This window comes from Hylobates moloch, unplaced genomic scaffold, assembly GCF_009828535.3.
Source record: "Hylobates moloch isolate HMO894 unplaced genomic scaffold, HMol_V3 SCAFFOLD_13, whole genome shotgun sequence".
Classification (NCBI taxonomy): domain Eukaryota; kingdom Metazoa; phylum Chordata; class Mammalia; order Primates; family Hylobatidae; genus Hylobates; species Hylobates moloch.
In genome coordinates this window covers 59,002,670-59,026,153 of record NW_026652288.1, presented here as the reverse complement: position 1 = coordinate 59,026,153, position 23,484 = coordinate 59,002,670, and the positions used below count along the sequence as shown (strand labels likewise).

Sequence of the window (23,484 nt, the reverse complement as noted above, 5' to 3'; positions counted from 1 at the left end):
TGTTTTGGGGATCTTTAATTGCCTACTGTTTATCAATATAACTTAACTACCAGTGCATGTAATGATGATATAGATAGAACAAGTGCCTGTTTTTTAATGAGAAATGATATTATATTTTTATTAATGATAAATAGTATGAAAGAGAGTACTCTATGTGACTGTCATTAAAAACAGTTGGCTCATCTTAAAAAAAGAGATGGATTTCCTTTCCTTTTTTATCCAATATAAGAGCAAAAACTAATCAGTTTTCTTGAGAGTGTTAAAGTAATAATTAGGGTCTATTTTAGGTATGGATTATTCTAGACATTTGCACATTTTTTATTGTTCTTAGTTATTTTATAGTAGAAATAACTATTACTATGCATGAGAAAGAGGATATTTATCACTCAAGTGTCTCATTCTACAACTGCAGTTAATTTTACAAGGAAATAATTTGTCATTTTCTAAAATGACCCTTTAAATGCTGCTGGCAAAAGCCATTTTCAGTTGATTGCCTCTGAAGCCAGTGATCTGTGGCATTGTACAAAACAACCAGTCTTGTGCCACCATACCTGAGGGAGACAAAGAAAACAAGACACTGATGTATATGAGCTTGTTTTTTTTTCTATTCATACATTTTCCTTTCTTTTTTTTTTTTTCTGGTTTTTGTTTTGTTTTGTTTTGTTTTTGTTTGCCTGTTGGTTTGTTTTTAATGGTTGCCTCAAAACATGTGTGCTTTCTAGGAAATCTACCCTCAGCAGTGCCTTTCATTTTTATTATCTAAGTCAATACTGATCCCCAGGGTATGACTGCTATTCATGACTGTTGTTGGATGGCTAAACATCTTTTGGATTTTAGATTCTCTGTGCTTTTGGACAGCATTTTAATACTATTGCTAGGTGACTGTTCTAAATGTGGTTACTGAAAATGTTCTAAGGAACTGCTTCCTTTCTAAGACAGAATATGTAATAAAATTATAAAACTCATGAAATTTACTCTTAGTTTTTTATACAATGTACCTACAGAGTAAAAAGTTAAGGTCCTTGTGATTAAGACTAAGTCATCTAAGCTTATACAGCCTATATTAATTTTTTGAATACTTTTATTTAGTTTGGAAAATAATGCGTTCAAACTCTGAAGTTCTTATACTGAATAAAATAATATTTTTTTCCCCAGGTCTGCTATTTTCTGTGTATCTGACTCAGTTACAGACTGTGAAGTTAGGTTTTAACTAACCTAAAGAAAGTACCCAATAAATAAATTATTTGAACTTTTTTTTACTGCCTTGTGTTATTACAAAATATGTGAAACACAATATGAGCATACTTGAAAATATGTGTGCATTTATGTTGTAATTCATGTTAATGTTCTCATTTGTATATAGACAAAATATACTTAATTCATAAATTGTAGATCAGATTTCAATTCTTTGTTTACTAAGTATTTACTGAGTGAATAAGGATATGCATACCATCAAATCACTTACAGATGAGACTTTGTTTTATTAGATCTTTGGCTTTAATTAGAGTCATGAGTGAAAAAAAAACATGCCTTCTAGTGGGAAGTGTATACGCTGTCAATTCAAGCACATTTTCATTGTCTACTGATTAACCAAAGTAGAAAAATTTGCATAAACCAATCAAAATTAGCAGGAACATAAAAGTGTAATATAAAGTTATATATATTATCTGACTAGTTTTTTCCCTATTCTAAATGATAGCAAGTATATAATCTTGATCTATGACATAGGTATCTTTTATAAATTCAGACATATTTTAGACGAATTAAGGCATTGCATTTCACAAGGAATTACTCAGCAACTCCCTTTGAAAGATGAATAATTATCCTATATTGTATATTGCTGTTTTCAAAACTTCATTGTTTTTGTCATATTCATAGACCATTTATACCCATATTTACTTAATATTGTTTCTGTAATTCTTCTCATTTTAAAATTTTAAATAATTTTATTGCTCTACTATAAGTCTCAGTTGCTACAAATTGAACTAATTCAGAAAAATAAATATGTAGCCATTAAAATAAAATATCTGCCCATTGTCACCTACATACCATATCACTGGTGGCAGATAAATTGCATGTTTGGAAATACTGTTCTATATGATTGTAAATTCAGTTTTTCATAAATTTAATTTTATTAAAATAAAGCACAATTTAAATAGATGATAAACTAACTGAGGGCAGAAATTGCATCTGTGTTGTTTATCCTTGTTTCCCCAGCACTTAGTTCTTGGCACATAAAATGCATTCAATAAATAATGAATATACAAATTAATGCATGAAACTTATACAGATGGTCCCTGACCTAAAATAGTTTAACTTCAGAGTTTTTTTTAATTTATGATAGGTTGCTCGGAGTATTAAATACAATTTCAACTTATGATTTTTTGACTTACAATAGGTTTATTGGAAGGTAACCCCATCAAAAGTGTAGGAACAGCCATATTTACCTATTCATCCTCTATAATCCTATCACACAGTAATAATTAAATAATAAGATAATGCCCAAAGTTTATATGAAAATACATTATGGGCAGGCACATGCTTGTATTCCCAGTCTTCAAAACACTAATTAATATAACACATAGCATTTCTATTAAGCTTTATGGAGTATATTTATAAATCAAGGAAATTTACCATAATGTAATTAAGAAGAAATGGATATGAGGCAGTTTAGGAGTGGGCCTGGTAAAGGAGTGACAAGAGAGAAATGAAGTGAGAAGTAACAATTGAAATATATATCTATACCATAGAAACTGAGATAACCTGGCTATTATGTCAGGGTAGGAAGAAAGGACTAATTCGAAGGCTAAATATAATGGGAAAGTTGCTTCAGTGGAGAAAGCTCAGTTCCATCAAGAGTTACTTCTAAATTACCAGCCTTAGTGACCAAATTCTTCTAAAACGAGTGACTCTAACCATCCCCCGTATGGCTTTCTTCCAAGAAAACTCACTTCTAAAGCTTAAATTCCAACCTGTTTTCTTTTGTCCATGCACTTAAGAAATGACATAATCAATTCTCTACATCATTTGGGTTAGAAGAAAAGACCATATAAAGCTGAAATGAGCAAAGCATTCTGAACCTATTTATAATCAGAGGTTCATCAGTTAGGCCCCTGAAGTACAAATAGACTATTTCACAAAACTTATAAGGCCTCAGTAAATGGATACAACCCACATCAGTTATGTGTCAGAAGTCAATGGTTAGCTGATTTGGTCAGTTGCAATTATTTTGACAGTAAGGATGACTGCGAATAGTAACTGATTCTAAAGAAGAGGCACCACAGAGGCAGAATCATTCATATTTCAGAAATAATGCTGAAATATTACAGCAATATAAAATATTTTTTGCCTATTACCTAATAATCTAAGAGGATGCTTTGCATACTATTTTGCTGAAGGGACACTTGACCTGTCAAGAAATAAATGAGTGATAGCTCATTTCTCTGATTTTTTTTTTTACTTATGTATACATTTATTTATTAATTTATCTCTTTCAACATTGAACTTCTGAAAAGAGGACATTTTATAAGAAAATGAAAGGAATATATGCTTCCAGGAATTTGGAGGGGAATGAGACTGAAATAGGAAGAAAGTAGATTCTGTCAACTTAAGTAGTCTGTCGGGAGGGGAAAGGTCTCTAAAAAGCATCTTGCCTTACCTTCAACTTGAAGGATGTCATTGTGCCTGGTCACAGAAGCAGGGAATATGATTCAGGTGTCAGAAGCATATCAGAAAGAACCATCCTGCCTTGGCAGGTTGGAACCTTCGCCTATGGCATACGGCTATCAAGATGGGAGTAGGAGACGTGGATATTTTTGGCAGCCACAATGGTTCAGCACCATTGGATCATATAGCAGAGTCTAAGTTAAGCCAAAAGATCCTGAAAACTAGGAGCTAATGAGAAAGAGACACTTTGTAAAGCAACTTCAGGGATTACTTTTCCTCCTGCGAGCAAAGGAAGGTACTTGGATGGTGTTGGATGTTCTCACGATTCAGTAGACCAAACAAGAAGAATCAAGGGCTTTCAATATTTGGGAATAGTAATAAGCCTCTGGAGGAAATATCTGAAACTCAAGAGCCATAGCTCTCTTTGTATATAGATCCAGCATGATCTACATCTATAAAGGAGCACACACCTGAATGTCAGGCACTGTGAACTTTTAGGTGACTTTGGTTAAATCCCATAATTTCCTTCTGCCTCCATTTTTTTTTCACATGTTCAGTATACTATCTACATGGCAGGAATTTTTTGAGGGTTGAACGAAGTAGCATGTGTGAAACACAGTAGAAAGTGACATAATATGTATACTTAAACGTGTGAAGCATGTTTATGCATGAATGCTATTGTCATCTATATTGGAGTGTCAACTAAGGGTTGATTTCTTTCTCATGCCATAAGTCCATCCCAGGTAAGTAAGGAATGTGTCCCAGGTTGTCTCCTACAGGAACTCAGGTAGGTCTTTAGAGCCTCTGGAAATGGCTAGTTATTGTGATAGGGAAAGGACATATGTGAATCACACACTGCATCTTAAAGGCTCTGCATAGAGGTGACACTTACCACTCCTTAACTGGCTTAAGTGAGACTTCACCTATCACGTGGCCATACCTAACTTGAAGGGCCTGGAGAATCATAATCCTAGCTTGTGTCTAGAAGAGCTAAAATATTTGGTGAGCAGCACTAATGACCATCACATATGGATTCTTTCCATTTTCTGCAGTGGAATGCCTTTTGCATCAAAGAAGCCTTCTAGATGTTTCTCCTGTTACTAAGAACACTACATTCTTTCTGTATAGCTGTTAACAAACAAGTGGACTGTCTTAATTTTATCTTTTCCCAGTTTCAAGGATTTGCTGGCATTAAAAATTTTAGTAGCCTTGTAGCAGAATATTCTACTTTCTTTAAAAGAAAATAAATAATTTTATAAAATCCCTCTTTTTTTTTGCCAGACATTGATGAATGCTCTGATGGTTTTGTTCAATGTGACAGTCGTGCTAATTGCATTAATCTGCCTGGATGGTACCACTGTGAGTGCAGAGATGGCTACCATGACAATGGGATGTTTTCACCAAGTGGAGAATCGTGTGAAGGTCAGTACAAAGAGAAGACCTAGAATTTAAGAACTTCTCTTGAACTTGAGGAATATATCATAAGCTATAAATAGAAGACATTGAGCCAATGTTATTAGTGTTTTTACTATATGTTTATACAACAGTGATTGGAAATGTGTTAAAATCTAACTTTTTCTTGCTAATTATGGTAATTAATGTTATTTTTAGGTAATTAAAGTTTGTGACACTAACCCAGTTTTCTGTGGATTCTTGCAACTGTTAAATGGTGTTTTTAGAATGAAAAAACATGTAGTATTACATAAATTTTTTAAAACGAAAGCATGCAAGCATCTGATCCAAAAACAGGTAGCAAAAATACATGAGAAAAGCAAGATAGAGGGAAAACGGGAATAGAGGAAATGCAATGATGATGTGGACAAGGATGATGTACACTAATGCATGCTACTCAGGGCTATTCCTAACATAACACTTGCCTGGCAAAGTAAGAGATGTTTAGTGATTGTTGAATGTTGGATACGTAAGATATGGTCCCTGCTCCCATTACGTTTTCAATCTAAGAGGAGTAGAAAATTCAATCAGATTATATTCAATTAGTTACCATTAATTTTGAATTATTTTCAACGGATTGACAAATCTGCTCCTCTGTAGCCTCTACTGAAGGGGCATGATTTTTAGAAACCAGGCAGACAGAGCAAGCAGAGCCCCGTGAATAATTGTCAGGGAAACTACCCACACTGAAAGAGTTTGCCATCAGAAGTCTTGGCATAGGAATGAAAAACAAAACACAACTTGAGAACTCATTATTTTCTCCATTTGCATTTACACCTTCATAGAGCCTGAGAGGACAATGGGGTTAAGATGACACAGTCAATGAAAGCTTTTGACAATCTAACCTAAAGATACTTGACACCTAAATGATAAGATGTTTTTTATCCTTGTGCCTCAAAGGATTTTCACAAAGAGACAAGTGAAACAGACTTGGGTGATGGATGCCAAGGTTTCTAGCCTGTTTTGCCAGCAGCAGACAAGCTCTGGAGCTTGAGCAGAGTATTCATCAGGATTTCCACCTAGGAATGGGAATGCTGTTGCCTTATGGGGGGCTAAAACCTGGCATTTGCATGTTACCACTTAAATATGGTCTGAGAGCTTTATCTTGCACTGGCGAATGTTCCAGAGTGAACATTTCCAGCCCTGGAGAGAATGCCAGGAACCACAGATTATAGTTTCAAGACAGATCAGACATTGGAACTTTGTTCTTCCCTGATAAGCTACTTTGTTTGTATTTTATAGAATTTGAGATCATCTTTTAAAAAAATGATGCACATAAAGAATGAATATAAGCTGATTATAAATAATGCAAATCATACAGAAGCCTGTATATGGATTAAAGCTGAATATGCATCTTCATTTCACCTCCCCCCTTTCCCCATCTTTTCCACTCATCCTCTAGGGGTTACCTATGTTTAATTTGGGTTAGTATCCTTGCACACTTTTTTCTGTGCATCTGGATGTGAGTAGGAAAATACACATACCTCTGTTGACTGTCTTACATTAAGTTTGTAACTAAACTCACTGTCTTTCAAATTTATGATCACAAATCTCTAGTGGGTTGTATTAGTTATCTATTGATGCCTAACAAATTACTCTCAAAACTTAGCAGCTAAAAACAGCAAACATTGTCTCACACTTGCTGTGGGTCAGGGATTTGTGCACAGCTTAGCTGGGTGGCTCTGGTTCAGGGCCTTCTTGACATTGCAGTAAAGTTCTTGGCCAGGACTGTGGTCTTCTTACATTGAAGGCTTGTCTGTGGTGGTAATGGGGGGAATGGGAATCTATTTCCAAGATCATTCATGTGACTATCGGCAGATCTCATTTCCTTAATACATGGGCCACTCCTCAAGGCGTGGGAGCTTGCTTCCCCTAAAGCAAGCAATCCAAGAGCAGATGCCCAATATGGGAGCCATAGTCTTTTTATAACCTCATGTCACATGTGACATTCCATCACTTCTCACACTTTATATTTGTTAGCATCAAGTCAATAAGTCCATCCCACCTTCAAGGGAAGGGGATTGCACCAGGGCTTGAATACTAAGTAGTGAGGATGACTGGGGCCATCTCAGAAGCTACCTACTGCAAGGGCCATCAGCACTGTCCAGCATTCCTACTTCATTTCTTTAGTTATGTTCCCTTCCAACTTTCCAATTAACAGCCATTTCACAACTTCTTAAGTCTCCTCAGACTTTGGATACTGCTTCTTTTCTCTTTATTCTCTGTCATGGCGTGCCTACTTAACTGAGACACAGAAGTAGTCAAAAGAGATCTGCCTCACTTTCCACCACGACCCATACTCGCTTATGTATTTATTTCTATATATCTGCTCATTTATTTCTATATACCTGCTGCTTTTTCTCCCTCCTCTTTTATTGGAGGAAGTGGCCCCGTTCCTATCAAAAATCAAACTCATTATTGTATCTTGCGTCTCATCCTCTGTCAACTATTTAAGGATTCTGCCCATATAATATTAATTTTCTCTTCCATATAGTTAAGTCTTTTTCTACTGCATCATTCCTATCAGTATTCGAAGAGTCAGAAGTAGCAGCCATCTTTGAAAACAAAACAAAAGCAAACAAAAAGTAACTTCCCTTGACGTCACCTGACTCTATAGACATATCTCCCAATTGTCTGTCCCCTTTAGAACAAAATTCCTTGAAAAAACTTTCAATACTTGTTATCTCTGCCTTCTTCCTTCCAGTGACACTTTAGTCTCACTGCTCCAGCCAATGCTTTTCTTTCAAGATTACTAATAATTTCCACTTTGCCAAATTAACTGATCAATTACTATCTCCTTGATCAACTACTCAGGCATTTGACTCCGTTGATCATTCCTTTCTCTCGAAACATAATTTTCCTCACTTGGCTTCAGGTACCCCATTCTCTCCTGGTTTTTCTCCTTTCTCCTACAGGCCTTTTCTTTCACTCTCTCAAATGCCCCAGGGCTCAGGCCTTGTCGGTCTTTTCTATCCATTCTCAATCCCTAAGTCAACCAGTTTCATGGCTTAAAATGCCATCTATATATCCCTAATTCAGACCTCTGCTCTGGCTGCAGATTCTACATGTAGTGGCCTACTGGGTAGCTCAACTTGGACTTCTAATAGACAACTCAGACTTAACATGGCTAAAACAGAGCTTTTCATTTACTCTCTAAGTCCTACAGGTCCCTTCACATAGTTGCCCAGAACTACATCTTAGAGTCATTGTTTCCTTCCTTCCTTTCCTCATATCTCACATTCCATACATTAACACATCTCAAGTTTCAACTTTCAAAGTATATTCCCAGTCTGACCACCCCTCACCACCTCTATTGTTAACATCTTAATCTAAGCCATTACTACCTCTTGCCTGAACCACTATAGCAGCCTCCAAACTGGTCTTCCTACTTCCACACCCAATTCCCCTAGAGTCTTTTTTAGATAACATTCAGAGTGATTCTTCTAAAACTGAAGTTAGATCATGTTACTCCTCTGTGCACACTCCTGGAGCCTCTCCACCTCTCTCAAAGCAATATGCAAACCCTGACCATGGTGGACAAGAGCTCACATGATATGCATCCTTTGCCTTCTTACCATTTCTAAAATATACGAAACAGATTTCTTTGCATGTACTGTCACTTTAGGTGGAATGCCCTTCCCCTAGATCTTTGCATGGTTCTTCTTTCATTTAATTCAAATTTCTTCTCAAATGGTTTCTCCTGGACTGCTAATTTAAAATAGTCTCCCACCTCTGACACTCTATTCACTTACCCTGCTTCACTTTTTTTGATAGAAATTATAAAGTCACCTGAAATTATAGTAGGTATTTATGTGTTTACTTGCTTACTATCTGCTTTAGAATGTAAGCTTCAAAGGTCATAGTTTGTGTTTGCTTGTCAGCTATCATATCTCCGATGCCTAGAACAGTGTCTGGCACACAGTAGATGATACATTTATTTGTCCAATGAAAAGATTGAGATAAATAATAGATAGTTAATCTCTTCATTAGAAACGCATTAGGCACATAACCTGTGTTGGAATGTAGATATTAGTATGACATATAGTGGATATATATATGCAGTTAAAAGTAGATACATAATAATGATTAGGATAAAACATAATTAATGCATTCACGAGTGTTCAGCCCAGAAAGTAACAATGGTAATTAAATTAAACATCAAAATGACACATTACAAATTGGAAGACAGCAAAGTAGAGGATTCATCTTCATAGAAAAGGCCTTTCAAGAAAACCCACAAACATCAGAGCAGTGAAAAACCTTATTAAAAAAAAAAAACAAAAAAAACACCACTCTTCTGGAAAGATGATTCTACCATTGTCTACCAATAAAATTTATAAAGATTATCAGAAAAACCTACTACTCTGTCAGAGGACAACATGCTCTGAAGGATTCTTTTTTTTTTTTTTTTTTTTTTTTGAGATGGAGTCTCGCTCTGTCACCAAGGCTGGAGTGCAGTTGCACTATCTCGGCTCACTGCAAGCTCCGCCTCCCGGGTTCACACCATTCTCCTGCCTCAGCCTCCCGAGTAGCTAGGAATACAGGCACTCGCCACCATACCCAGCTAATTTTTTGTGTTTTTAGTAGAGACGGGGTTTCACCGTGTTAGCCAGGTAGAGACGGGGTTTCACTGTTGTTAGCCAGGATGGTCTCAATCTCCTGACCTCATGATCCGTCCGCCTCGGCCTCCCAAAGTGCTGGGATTACAGGCGTGAGCCAGCATGCCCGGCATGAAGGAATTTTTTAAAAGAACACATCTAAGTTATATTTTTTAAAAAAGATAAAAAGAATACTTCTAAACAACTCTCCATTTACTGCAATTTCCATGATGTGTAGAATTGTAATATTAGTATTTAGAAGGATTCCATTTTAAGAGTATGATTATATCAGAGAAGGTGCTATTTTTCTGTTGCTGGGGGGAAGAAAGTAGACAAAGCCACAGTGGTAGCTTCACGATTACTCTGAAGTGTAAGACTCATACTTGAAGGCATGGATAAATAACTTCACTGTGTCACTACTTTTTAGGTTACAGTTGTGTGATCTACAACATACGTGTTTATAAGCTGCATTCATACAAAGTGTTTGCTGTTTTACTCATCCATTTATCTCAGAGATTTAGACATTTCATCCTGAAGTAACAGGCCAGAGTCCTATTTTCCTTATCCATCCCCCATTTCCACTGTGCCTAAAATTTTGTCTTTCCCTGAGACACAGTCCAGTATCTTTTTTCGCATAAATATCTTATGCTTATGCCCACATGTCCCATTATTGCTTTAATTTCTGGACAATCTTTAAGTTTGGTGAAGTTTTTTGAACTTTTGATACCAAAAAAATGAAGTTTATATGATAGTATTTTAAATATTCTGTTCAAGCCCAACACTGTGATTGAGAAAAGCATTTGATTTTGAGAAAAAATATAAATGTCATGCTGCGAAGGAACAAAGAGAAATTATTTGCTCTTTAGCATCAAGGAAGGCTTCTCAGAGTACCTAGTATTTGCTTTAGGACTTTGCTAAGTATGATGAGATTATTGCCAAGTCCAGATAGGGAAAATGATTGCAAACAAGAAATAGCTCTAAATACTGTACTACGAAGTTTGAACCTGCGTATGAAGGGCTCTTTTTGAGAAAGGAGATGATGAAAGTAATCTGCATCAAATCCACATTTTGGCCCAATCCTATTTTCTGAGCCCCACACACACATATCCAACTACTTACTGAACAGCTCTGGTGGAAGCCCAGAGGAAGTGCAATTCAGCCAGTCCTAAACTGAACACGTCTGCCTTCATCCCTCCCCCTTCTTCTGCTCCGCAGCAAAATCTTGCTCTTCTTTCCATAAATAGCATCAACCATATTTTCCACGCCAGAAATCTAAACATCGTTCTTGATCTCTCTGTCTAATCTTCAAAGCCAACAAATCACTATGTTGTGTTAATTCTCTCTGTTGTCTCTTTCTATGCGTCCCCACTGCTATAACTCAGTGTAGCATGGTACTTCAGAACACAGGCTTAGAGCATGATTGCTTCACTTCCCATCTGGGCCTACTGGCTGTGTGGCTGTGTCACCTTGGGCAAGTTATGTAACAGTATTATGTCTCAATTTCCTGATTTATAAAGTGAGAATCAAAATTTAATTATATCTTCGAGGGTTGTTGTGAAGATTAAATAAATCATTATATGAAAAGTACTCAGAGTCTGGTACATTCCAACCACTATGAGACTCTGCTTTTATTGTATGATCATCTTTTGCCTGGACCAAGGAAACAGTCTATTAACTGGTCTTCTGGCTCCAAATTCTAATCCATTCAAATCTCTTTTCCAAAATGAACCCAAAGGGACCTGTCTAAAATGAAAATCAGATTGCGATTTTTTTTTGCATTTCTCTAAAATGACATTTTATTGGCTTTATGAAAAAGTTCAGATTTCTTAACATGACCTTTACCTGGGCCCTGAGTAGCTCTTCAGCTACATGCTGTTTACTCTGCTCTCTCACTGAACATTCCAGTCATACCAGCACTTCTGTTTCTCCAGCACATCTTGACAGCTCTAGACGTTGGGCCTTCAAGCACACTCTTGCCTCAAAAACATTCTAGACCACTCTTTACCTACTCTTTGCATGGCTAAATATTAATCATAGTATAATTGCCAAACCTAGAGAATGTATAGACAAAAAAAGATCCAGGAAGAGCTACCAGTGTGACAGGAAGCAAGTAGGGAAAATTTATCAAGGAGAGGGAGTAAGTTGTGTCAAATTCTCTGCTAGACCAAGTTACATGAGAACTGACACTGACAAATGGATTTAGCAACACTATTTCTTCAATAATTGCTCACTAAAGGAGTTATCAATATTTTTAAAGTTGGAATTTTTATATGCCATGATAGGTTTTTCAAAGCAGAATACACATCTTGTATAGCTATTTAATTTGGGAATCTTGTTATAACCAAACTAGTGTAAAAATGGGTTCCAAAATTCTACACCACCAGTTAGTTGGGAAAAGTGTCTGCATTGTCAGAGCCAGTGTAAATAAGCAGAAAAGGCAAGCTGAGTTCAAACTAACTCAAACTCCTTGGATAGCAAGAGGTTGTAGTTAGTCCATATGATGCATCTGCCCACACATTTTTCCAGGTATAACAAGTACGTGCCAACCATTGTTATGAGCAACTTTTTACTCTATTTCTTTATTATAGATGTGCTTTATTTAAGTATACATATTCGTCTTGTGCCTGGATATCTCTTCTTTGTCCCTTGCAGCAATCCTGTGGAATCTTTCTGCCTATCAGGGGAAAAAAAGTATTATCTGATAACACAGCTTTTATTTTAAAGTGTCAAGCAAAATAAAATGATTGCAAAAATTCAGCCGTTGCCATTCATGGAATAATGTCCTTATAGTAGACCATAAAAAGGCTGTGTAGTAAGGATGTCTGTAGAGCTTGTTGTCAAAGAGACCAAATAACTATGGTTCATTTATGTTTTTCTGGCTTATTATAATTCTTAATTCTAGAAATATTTAATGGGAGACAAATATCAACTCATCAGATGTACCGTATCATTCCGAATAGACCAAATATAAAACTAGCTTATAAAATTAAATTTTTATTACAAAGAGAAAAATTTTCTCTAATCTGAAAAAATACACATTAACCGTAGTATTTAATTAAAAAAATATATATCCTCATCTTGGCTAGCAGTTTTCTTTCTGATCATAGTCTACAATAATAAGTTATATTATCCTTAACAAATCAAGCTTAATAAAGCTCTGTAATCACTTTTTCGGCTATTGATCCAATCCATTAGTTTTGTTGAACTGGGAACTAATAAAAATCAAGGCAAACAGAAAAAAAATGTCCTGTGGCTTACTTTCAGGAATACATATATGGCAGAATTTAAGTATATAAGAAATTTAAAATTGCCAAGTTTTAACTAGTCCAAGTCTTCAGTTAATGTTGAAGTCCAATAATTTGATAAAGATATTTCCTAAACTTTATTTTTAAAATCTTCAAGGAGAATCAGTATGCAGCACCCTAGTTAAAAGCTATACACTCCATCTTGTCTCTAACCCACTTCTGCCATGATTTAATTCTTTCTTTCTTGACCTTTACTCAGAGGCAACTGATGAAATGGGAAATAACTGCTTATTGCCACTCATACCATGTCTCTGAAATGTATTTTGGCTTGTGACCTTTAAATTACGGGGGTAAATAGAAATGAATCCCATCTCCTCTTATGGACCTGATCTGTGGGTCACGATATGTTTGCTTTTCATCTGTATGAAAATGCTTTGGGCTGTGATGGTCATGAAATAGGTGAGGCCAGGTGAAGTATGGACAGTTGCCAATTGAGTCAGGCAGGGGACAAAACGATAATCTGAAATGGAAAAGTTAAAAAATAGTGGTTTCTTTGTAAGAGAGATGGTAATTGCTGATGATTATTTGCCCTTCTGTGGTTGAGAGTCAAGGTCTAAGGACCGTATGAAAATGCCTGGAGTGCAAGGGAAGATCACCTAGGCAGAACAACGGGAAGAGCCTCATGGAGGGGGGCAGGTGCAGCCGCAAGAATAAGGTTTGATATTGCATAAAATGCTGCAGGGATCTCACGACATTTCATCCCCCACGAAGAAGGGATTTTTCTATAATCACCAGTTTAACACTGGGGATGAGATTCCCATTAAAGTATCATAGGCACTTTTAGAATTTCCACTGCTAAACTGTTTTTGTTTGGTAAATTGAGTCATATTCTTACTCTCAAAAATGTAAATGTTTCATAAAGCCTAATGTTATTTACAGAGATATAAAAGTTGAAATTCTAGCCAAGGTTACCTGATTTTTTTAATCAAACATGATAATATTTTCCTGTGAAATCCCCATCATTAACATTGCTTTAGTCAACATTTAATCACAAATGCAAGCCAGTAAGATGAAAATTAATTTACAGTTGAATACCTTATGTCAGGAGACAACTGGCCTGATTGCAGTTGTTTGAAACTGCACATATTCTAAGCACATTGCATGCTACTTTTTCTTATCTATAGATATTGATGAGTGTGGGACTGGGAGACACAGCTGTGCCAATGATACCATTTGCTTCAATTTGGATGGCGGATATGATTGTCGATGTCCTCATGGAAAGAATTGCACAGGAGACTGCATCCATGATGGAAAAGTTAAGCACAATGGTCAGATTTGGGTGTTGGAAAATGACAGGTGCTCTGTTTGCTCATGTCAGGTTGGTATAAATAAAAAACTTTGATCAGTTTTATTCAGTTGTAATTTGCATATGTTTGAAGTGTGTATATGGTTTGATGAGTTTTGACAATGTGTACATCCACTTACCTACTATCACAATTAATATAACAAAACACTTCCATTATCTCAAATGTTGCCTATGTTCTTTCCTAGTTAGTCCCACAACCCTAGATTCAGGCAAAAACTGCAGCCAGACCCTATTGATTAAATTTGTATTTTCTAAAGCCTCATATAAATGGAGTTATATAGTATATACTATATTGTGTCTGACTTCATTGTCTCAACATTATGTTTTTGAGATTCATTCATATTGTTACCTACATCTGTAATCCATTTCTTTTTAATACTGAATAATATTTCGTTGTATGGATATACCAATGTATTTATCTATCCACATGTTGATAAAATTTTATTACTAACCATGCTAATTTTTTCCTAGTCACAATATCATGTTTGAATGACTGCATAAATAAAGTCAGAATGAACATGCTATGATCCAAGAGTGAAAAATGTTTATTTGGTCTATATTTCAGTTTTAGATAGGTATTCTGTCATATGTACCTAGTTATAATAAATGCTCAAATTATTTTCGGATGAATAATATTATGTACCAAAAACTCAACTGTCATAAAAGAAATTGATAACAGTTTATACAAAAACATAGGTTTTAAATACTCCAGAAATTTAGTAATATATATGTTATTAACTATGAAATATTAAAGCACATATCCTCAATCAAAACAAAATTTAGTTAGTATGCAACTTACCATACTAATATACAAATATATACTTATATATAAATGAAGACATTTGTATACACAGTGGTTATTTTATGCTGGTCATTTCTGAAAAAAAAAATTTTCTGGTCATTTGAGGAGTAGTATGTGGAAAGGAAACTGAAAATCCTCCAGCTTAGATGATTTCTTTGTGTTAGCTAAAAAAAGAAATGTTAAAGAAAATTTATTATATCGGATAAGCAGTGTGAGTTATTTCAGCTTCTAAGTTACCCTCTGAAATGTGTGTGTGTGTGTGTGTGTGTGTGTGTGTGTGTGTTATTGTATTGAGCAATGGAGGTTTTTGGTAACTGCTTTTTTTCTTTTTCATACAGAATGGATTCGTTATGTGTCGACGGATGGTCTGTGACTGTGAGAATCCCACAGTTGATCTTTTTTGCTGCCCTGAATGTGACCCAAGGCTTAGTAGTCAGTGCCTCCATCAAAATGGGGAAACTTTATACAACAGTGGTGACACCTGGGTCCAGAATTGTCAACAGTGCCGCTGCTTGGTAAATTTAGCTACACGAAGTGGAAAGAAAATTTAGGCCCAGAATCTAAATAGGGAAGCAACCTCGCCCTCCCCATCTGCCAATACCTAGCACCAGGCCACAGTGTTGACAGTTATAAAAAGTGAGCCTGGTTAGGATGATGAGGTGATAGTTACACGATCACAATCCAAGAAGGAATATTCTGAGGTAGATGTGGTACAAGGTGTTGAACAGTCTTTCACTGACAGTAAGGTATGTCTCTTTCAGGAGTGTCTCCATAGCTCAAAAGAAGAAAAGACTCTCCTAGTTTCTCCATTCCTATCCAGTTTAGGCTAACTTAAAGACAATTATTGATAGAACAATGGCATTCATAAAAAAAATACTCTTTTTTCCAAGTAGAACTTTTGTTAACCCATTTCTATCAATTATGTTTAGACTTAAAAAACAAAACAACTCCCCCTCCCCCGCCCCTGGCAAACTGCTAAAGATTGTTCTTTTCAATGCTTCTGGTGGGCACCTTGTTTCACACATAATATGGATATGCAATAAATATATATTAGAATTGAATTTCTCTATATATTTATAAAACTTTTACTAGAAACAATAAGTAAGAAGAAAGTAATGACTTGATCAAGTCTTTTTTCAGTTGAACGATTTTCTTGTTTCTTTCTAGTGGTGTAAATAAAAAGGAAAATTGGTCTATGTGTCTTTATAGTGGAAACTTCCACAGAAGATGCTACTTTTAAAGTTATGGCCAGTTTCTTTCTATTTGTGTGAGGTTATTTTTAAGGCAAAGCTTTTTTGTTCCTTCCTTTTTATACTTTCAACCCAAAAATCAATGGAAAGAGCAAGGTCAGTTTCTGTACCTGAAGGCTGCTTTCATCTCCCAAACCATGAGATTCAGAATTATGAAGAAAATAGGAAACAGGTGGGAACTACATTTTTGAAAAGATCCAATTCACACAATTTTCCTGTGTGGAATTAAAAAGGAATGAAATCAATTCCTAAGGTTTGTTTCTTTTTTTTTTCATAGTCTCTACACTGAAAAATATATAAATGAACAAAGAAAAACCATCATATTCCCTTCATATTTTAGTTTATTTTCTTGTAAATGGACAAAACATTCTTTATGCATAAAGGAATGAATAATAGGTTAGAAAAAATAGCAAAAGAATCAAAAAGGTATCACATGGGCAAAAACGTTAAATAGAAATCTCTCTCCTTTGTCATGGGAAAGATAGGGGCATGCACATTTTATTGTTTTAAGATAAGTGATTTTTGCTTTTGTTTTATTGGTGTTATTTAAATCCCGAAGATTATTTCAACATCAAGCTGCAATACAGAACTCATCCTTCTGATAGGGCTTTTGTATTAATAGATTCCCTGAAAGATTCATGGGCTTTGTAGATCTAAGTTTAAATATCAATCAAATAATTGAGTATTCAGTAAACACTGCTCATCTGCTTCTTCCTGGCCTCCCTCCATTTCCTCCTCCCTCTCCCTCTGCCCTTGCACATCTGTTTTCCTTGTAGCAAGGGGAAGTTGATTGTTGGCCCCTGCCTTGCCCAGATGTGGAGTGTGAATTCAGCATTCTCCCAGAGAATGAGTGCTGCCCGCGCTGTGTCACAGACCCTTGCCAGGCTGACACCATCCGCAATGACATCACCAAGACTTGCCTGGACGAGATGAATGTGGTTCGCTTCACCGGGTCCTCTTGGATCAAACATGGCACTGAGTGTACTCTCTGCCAGTGCAAGGTAAACCCCATTAAATTTAAATAGTGAGCACATTGCCAGCTGCACCCAGGGCTCATAGATAATAATATGCTCGACCTGAACAATAGGAAGGGTTTTTTTTTTCTGTTTATTTTTCAAACATAGGTGGGTGGAATGCCACTCAGCTCTATTAGTTCCAAGGCTGTCATGGGCATCCCTCTGATGTATATTCAAGGATAGTGCATGGACTAAAACCAGAATGATCCGTTATTTATATCACCAGCATAGAAACAAGCTACTTAAATTGTCTTAGGTATCTAACTGTACACATCTTTTAAAAAAGCTGAAACAACAAACCTCGTGTTTCTTCTTTCATGATAGGAGACAATATTGTTTTATTGATTTTTAGCTGGTTCTTTTACAAGGTCCGTAAGATACATAAGCGAAGTAGATTTATTATATTTTCCAAAGTGGAAATCAATATGGCAAAGATGGGCATATTTCTTGGTTTGTTGTGGTCAGTTACATTGAGTTGAAAAATTTAAGATCTGTTTTTTACAGTTGGGGAGAAACCATTACAAAGCTCTTTCTCCTTATTCTCATTGGAAAGTAGAGCTCTGTGCCTTTTGCTTCAATGAGAGCACAAATACAATGAATGTAGGCGGAGCATATAGAGTTTGTAGATTAGTGACAATGTTGGAAGCATTCTAATTTGATTATTATTTCTACAAAAATTTAATTTTGTGGCCGTTATGCTTTATAGTCATAATTTTGTAATCAACACTAAAACTAAAATAACCTGAAGGCTTAACAGTAACAACTAAATAGCAGACGTGTCAGATTTTTCTCAGCATAAAATAGCCAGATATCTGTAACTGCTCTGATTTTTTTAAGTGAGCATTTCCATTTTGTAATTTTTTTCCTACAGAGCAATTTAATTCAGATTCACTTACTACAAATTCTTACCAGAGCAGGTTGAAGTAACAGGACAAAGAAATATAAAATGCTTTAAGCTTTGCGATGCCATTTTTATCTATTTCAAGCTCAAATTTCTAGTTCTTTCAATCAATGCAATTTGTCAATCAAGCAGAGCTTTTTGAGTGAACATTTACTGCTGTTTTATGAAATGCATTAGCAAATTTAAAAGTTACTATTACTAAAAGTTACTAATAATGTATATGCAATGTTCCTTTAATATATATTTAATATGTGTATACTTAATAGTGCATATCTTGAAACTTAGCACTAATGACTAACAGGGAAATACTTTCTGACATTTAATTACCAAATAGAGTTGAGTCCTCTTACACCCTTAATCTTTCTGTGAGATTATTCTTCTGAACAATAGTGACAAAAATATATATTGAGTGATGGACAAAAATGAAATATAGCACAGATGGATATTTCCAGTAAGAAAAATATATACAGTAATAGTCAGGAAAACAACTCAGACTGTTTTCTGGGGTAAAGAATTTGAATGAGGCCGGGCACGGTGGCTCATGCCTGTAATCCCAGCATTTTGGGAAGCCAAGGTGGGCGGATCACAAGGTCAGGAGATGGAGACCATCCTGGCTAACACAGTGAAACCCCGTCTCTACTAAAAAATACAAAAAATTTGCCAGGCACGGTGGTGGGCGCCTGTAGTCCCAGCTACTCAGGAGGCTGAGGCAGGAGAATGGCGTGAACCCGGAAGGTGGAGCTTGCAGTGAGCCAAGATTGTGCCACTGCACTCCAGCCTGGGCGACAGAGCGAGACTCCATCTCAAAAAAAAAAAAAGAATTTGAATGAGTTTGTCATTCACTACCTTATAAACAACTACTATAATCTCTCAGCTCTTGATAGGAATATACTCCAGAAAGTGTATTTTGATATTAAAGTCATTTCTTTCTGTCAGATAAGTACTGATTCATAGAAGTTACTATTAGATACTATTTTCTTTATCTCTTGTTATTAAATATGAGTCATAAAAATATGCTCAGTTTTGTCAAATTTATCTCAAATACTCATTTTTATTACATTTATTTTGTGTTATTTTGAAAATAAAGTTTATGCAAAACAAGCTTCAGGTCTTGCATTAGAGGTGAGCATTCTTTACAATTTAGTGCTTTGAAAGCACTATTTTATTTATTATGTCTCCATTCTACTCTCCTCTGAGTTATTTGTTTCTAATTGATAAATACACACTGTGTGGGGCATTGTGCTGGTACCAGGTGTATAATGATAAGCAAAACCAGACACAGTCACCCCTGGAAATTATTCTCTGTCAGCTTATTATCTGGCACTCTGTTGTTCAATATGCTAGTCAGTAGCCACATGTGGCTATTTAAATTCTAATTAATTAAAATTAAATAATATGAAAATTTTAATTTCTTAGTTACACTAGCCACATTTCAACTGCACAATAGCCACATGTGGCTACTGGCTGTCATATTAGGTAGCACACTGTGTTAGGCCATTCTTGCATTGCTATAAAGAAATACTTGAGACTGGGTAATTTACAAAGAAAAGGGGTTTAATTGGCTTACAGTTAGTTCTGCAGGCTGTATAGGAAACAGTACCAGGGTCTGCTTCGGGGAAGGCACTTCACTTGGCAGGAGTGGGAACAGGAGAGACAGAGAGAGAGAGAGAGAAAGAGAAAGTAGTTGGTGGGTAGGTACCACACATTTGTAAATGTTGCCTTTATCTATCAAAAACTACAAACTTCAAGTTGTGCCAGTGGACCTCTGTTCTAACATTAGAATAGATAACTCGATCTATGGAAAAAATACCTATAAATGAGCAATATTAAAATAAAACTTTTAATATATGATCAGGACTTTGCAAATCAATGGAGGAAGAAAACATTATTTCACAAATAATGGAATGACTAGATAACAATTTGAGGGAAATAACACACAGTTATAAAAATTATGTTATGTATCAAAACAAATTCCACCTGGAAAAAGTGTTAAATATTAAAATAAATTAAAATAAAGAAAATATAATTAAATATTTATCAAAACTCCAGCAGGGAGATACTTTTTAAAATTTATCAGTGATAAAATATATCTCAAAGAAAAGATTAGTGCTTTTATAGATACATAAAATTAGCAAAAAAAAAAGAAAGTCACAAGTACATACTAGAAAAATAGCTTCAGCAGATTTGATTTCTTTGTTAGATTAAAAACATAAACATTAATAAGAAAAGCCCTTACTGCTGGGTGCAGTGGCTCATACCTATAATCCCAACTGCTCAGAAGGCCCACTTGAGCCTAGGTGTTGAAGGCTGCAGTCAGCCATGGTCATGCCACTGCACTCCACCTTGGGTGACAAAGTAAGACCTTGCCTCTAAAACTTTTTAAAAAAACAATTATTTCCCCCATAAATAAATCTGCAAAGGATAAACAACTCACTAAAAAAGTACACCTACTAAAATAAAAGAGGAAATCATTGAGCCTTTAAATAATTGAACCTTAATTGTAAACTAAAATTATAAATATTTTCACATACTATAGTAAAAAAGTTTCTCATAATAATTTCTAATGCTGACAGAAATATACTGGAATTATTATTTTTGTGCACTGTTAATATCATTAAAAAATACACAATGCAACACATACTATCCACACCCCCCATACACACACACAAATATGTTGTTCTCTTTAATCCCAGGTCTGAGAATCTAACCAAAAGAAATAATCTAAAATATGAAACAAGCTATATACATGCCAATATCCATCTCAACATTGTCATACAGAATTAAGGAAGAAACTAAAATATCGAACAATAGAACAGTTAAATAAGTCATAGTAACTTTGTATACAATGCAATTATATGATGTGTTATATAATATATTCTAATCCATATTAGAAGATTATATATTATTATTCAGCTGTTGAAGTAATCACAATGCTTATAATAAAAATTAAGATAAAAATATTATGCACGTTGTGCACATGTACCCTGAAACTTAAAGTATAATAAAAAAAAAAGGACTGGTCATGATAATAATGAAAACAAACAAAAATATTATATATAATTACATTTTCACTTTAACTACAAAAAGCTTGAAAATAAAGGAAATGGACTCTATTAAAACATTGAAATATTGATATTAATAGGATTAAAAATATAAGTGTAGCTGAAAATTAAAAGTTGACTGTCTCCTAATCTTGATTTTCAAAGGTTAGCATGAAGAGTGGCAAGGACTTCTTTAACAATAAATATAGCCAAAAATAGCAGGGTCTTAAGGAAACTTATTTTACTGTGTCACTATATAAAAATAATTACTTTTTATGAGTTTTGATGGTAGGTGCTTATTATTCCTAGTAGTCAGACTGAGCTTCAGTGAGTCACTTTTATTTTCATTTTTATCAAGGTAATATTTATTATAGTGAAATTCACAGTTAAGTATATAGTTTGATGAGTTTGATAAATCAAAATACAGAATATACCCAACACTCCAGAGAGTGCCTTTGGATCCCCTTTCAGGTAATACCTACTTTCAGTAGACAACCTTAATTTTATTTCTTTGTAATAAATTCACTTTGCCTGTTATAAAATTTGACATAAATTGAATTACACAGCTTGTACTCATTTACATCTTCTGTTGAATTGACCATTTTGTTGTTATGTAATGTCCCTCCTTATCTCTAGGAGGGCTTCTTGACTTGAAATTAATTTTGTCTGATATTTATTTAGCCACATAGTATATTGTTTTTTTCATCTACTTCCAATCTATCAACAGTTTTATATTTAAAGTGCATTTTTAATAGATAACGTATTGTTCTTATTTTTCACCTAGTGTGAAAATCTGTCTTTTATTAAAGTGTTGTGTTTATTTACATTTAATGTAATTTGTGACACTGATGGATTTAGGACTACCATTTTGTCATTTGTTTTCTATTTGTCCCATCTATATTTTATACACCTGTTTATCCATTCCTGCCTTCTTTTTCTTTAATAACATTTTTATTTTATTTAAATTGTTCTATTGGATTTTAAACTATAACTTTTCATATTATTATTTTATTTGTTGTCCTAGGGATTATAATATATATCATTAACTTATTATAATTATAGTATTATACTACTCATATAAAATATAAGAACTTTGCAACATTATAATTTTATCCCCACAGCTTTTGTGCTAAAACAGTAAAATATTTTACAACTCTGTTCACTATAAATCCTACAGTTCCATGTTATTATTTTTGCTTTAATAAGTTTTATGTCTTTTGAAGAAATTAAGAAAAGAAAAATGGTATATTTTATATTTATTCACATATAGTAATCGCTCCTTTTTCCACAAGGGATATATGTTCCAAGACTCCAAGTGGATGCCTGAAACCACAATAGTACTGAATCTTATTACACACTATATATATTATGTTTTTTCTATACATACCTACAATAAAATTTAATTTATAAATTAGGCATGGTAAGAGATTGACAATAATAACTAATAATAAAATATGATAATTATAATAATGTACTGTAATAAAAATTATGTGAATATGATCTCTCTCTCTCTCTCTCTCTGTCAAAATGTTTTATCATACATTTTACTCACTTATTTGGGCCATGGTTGACCACAGGTAACTGAAACTGTGGAAAGCTAAACTGCAGATAAGGAAAGACTACCGTATTTACCATTTCTGGTACTCTTCATTTCTTCTTACGTATTGGAGTCTCCATCTGGTTACATTCCCTTCAGCTTGAATAACACTCCTTAGCATTTTCCTTATTGCAGGTGTGCTAGTAACAAGTTCTTTCAACTCTTATTTATCTGAAAGTGTCTTTATATTTGAAGAATATTTTCACTGGATATAGAATTCAGGATTGACAGATTTGTTTCCAGAACTTTAAAGGTGATATTCTATTATTTTCTAGTTTCCATTGTTTCTGATACAGTGATCATTTGTTTTTTTATTCCCTTGTATGCAGTATTTCTTTTTTCCCCTACTTTTTCCTTTCATGATTCTCTATCTTTGTTTTTAGTAGTTTGACTATGAAGCACTTAGATCTAATTTTTTTTTTTTTTTTGGTCTTTATTTTCTTTGGTGTTTGCTGGGCTTTTTGGATATCTAAGTTGATGTCATTTCACCAAACTTGAGAAAAGTTGAGCCATTGTTTTTTCACATACTTTGTCTGCCACATTTTTTTCT

At 34.7% G+C, this 23,484-nt stretch overlaps 1 protein-coding gene across 3 annotated transcripts in view; it reads left to right on the top strand.

The window, feature by feature from the left end:
- The window catches only part of NELL2 (neural EGFL like 2), a 369,728-nt gene that overhangs the window by 340,654 nt on the left and 5,590 nt on the right, over positions 1-23,484 (top strand). For all 3 annotated transcript variants that reach the window (XM_032173769.2, XM_032173772.2, XM_032173771.2), the window contains 4 exons: positions 4,948-5,088; positions 14,146-14,339; positions 15,468-15,644; positions 17,156-17,380. In XM_032173769.2, the coding sequence (XP_032029660.1) occupies positions 4,948-5,088; positions 14,146-14,339; positions 15,468-15,644; positions 17,156-17,380 (737 nt within the window). The remainder of the gene's footprint in view (positions 1-4,947; positions 5,089-14,145; positions 14,340-15,467; positions 15,645-17,155; positions 17,381-23,484) is intronic.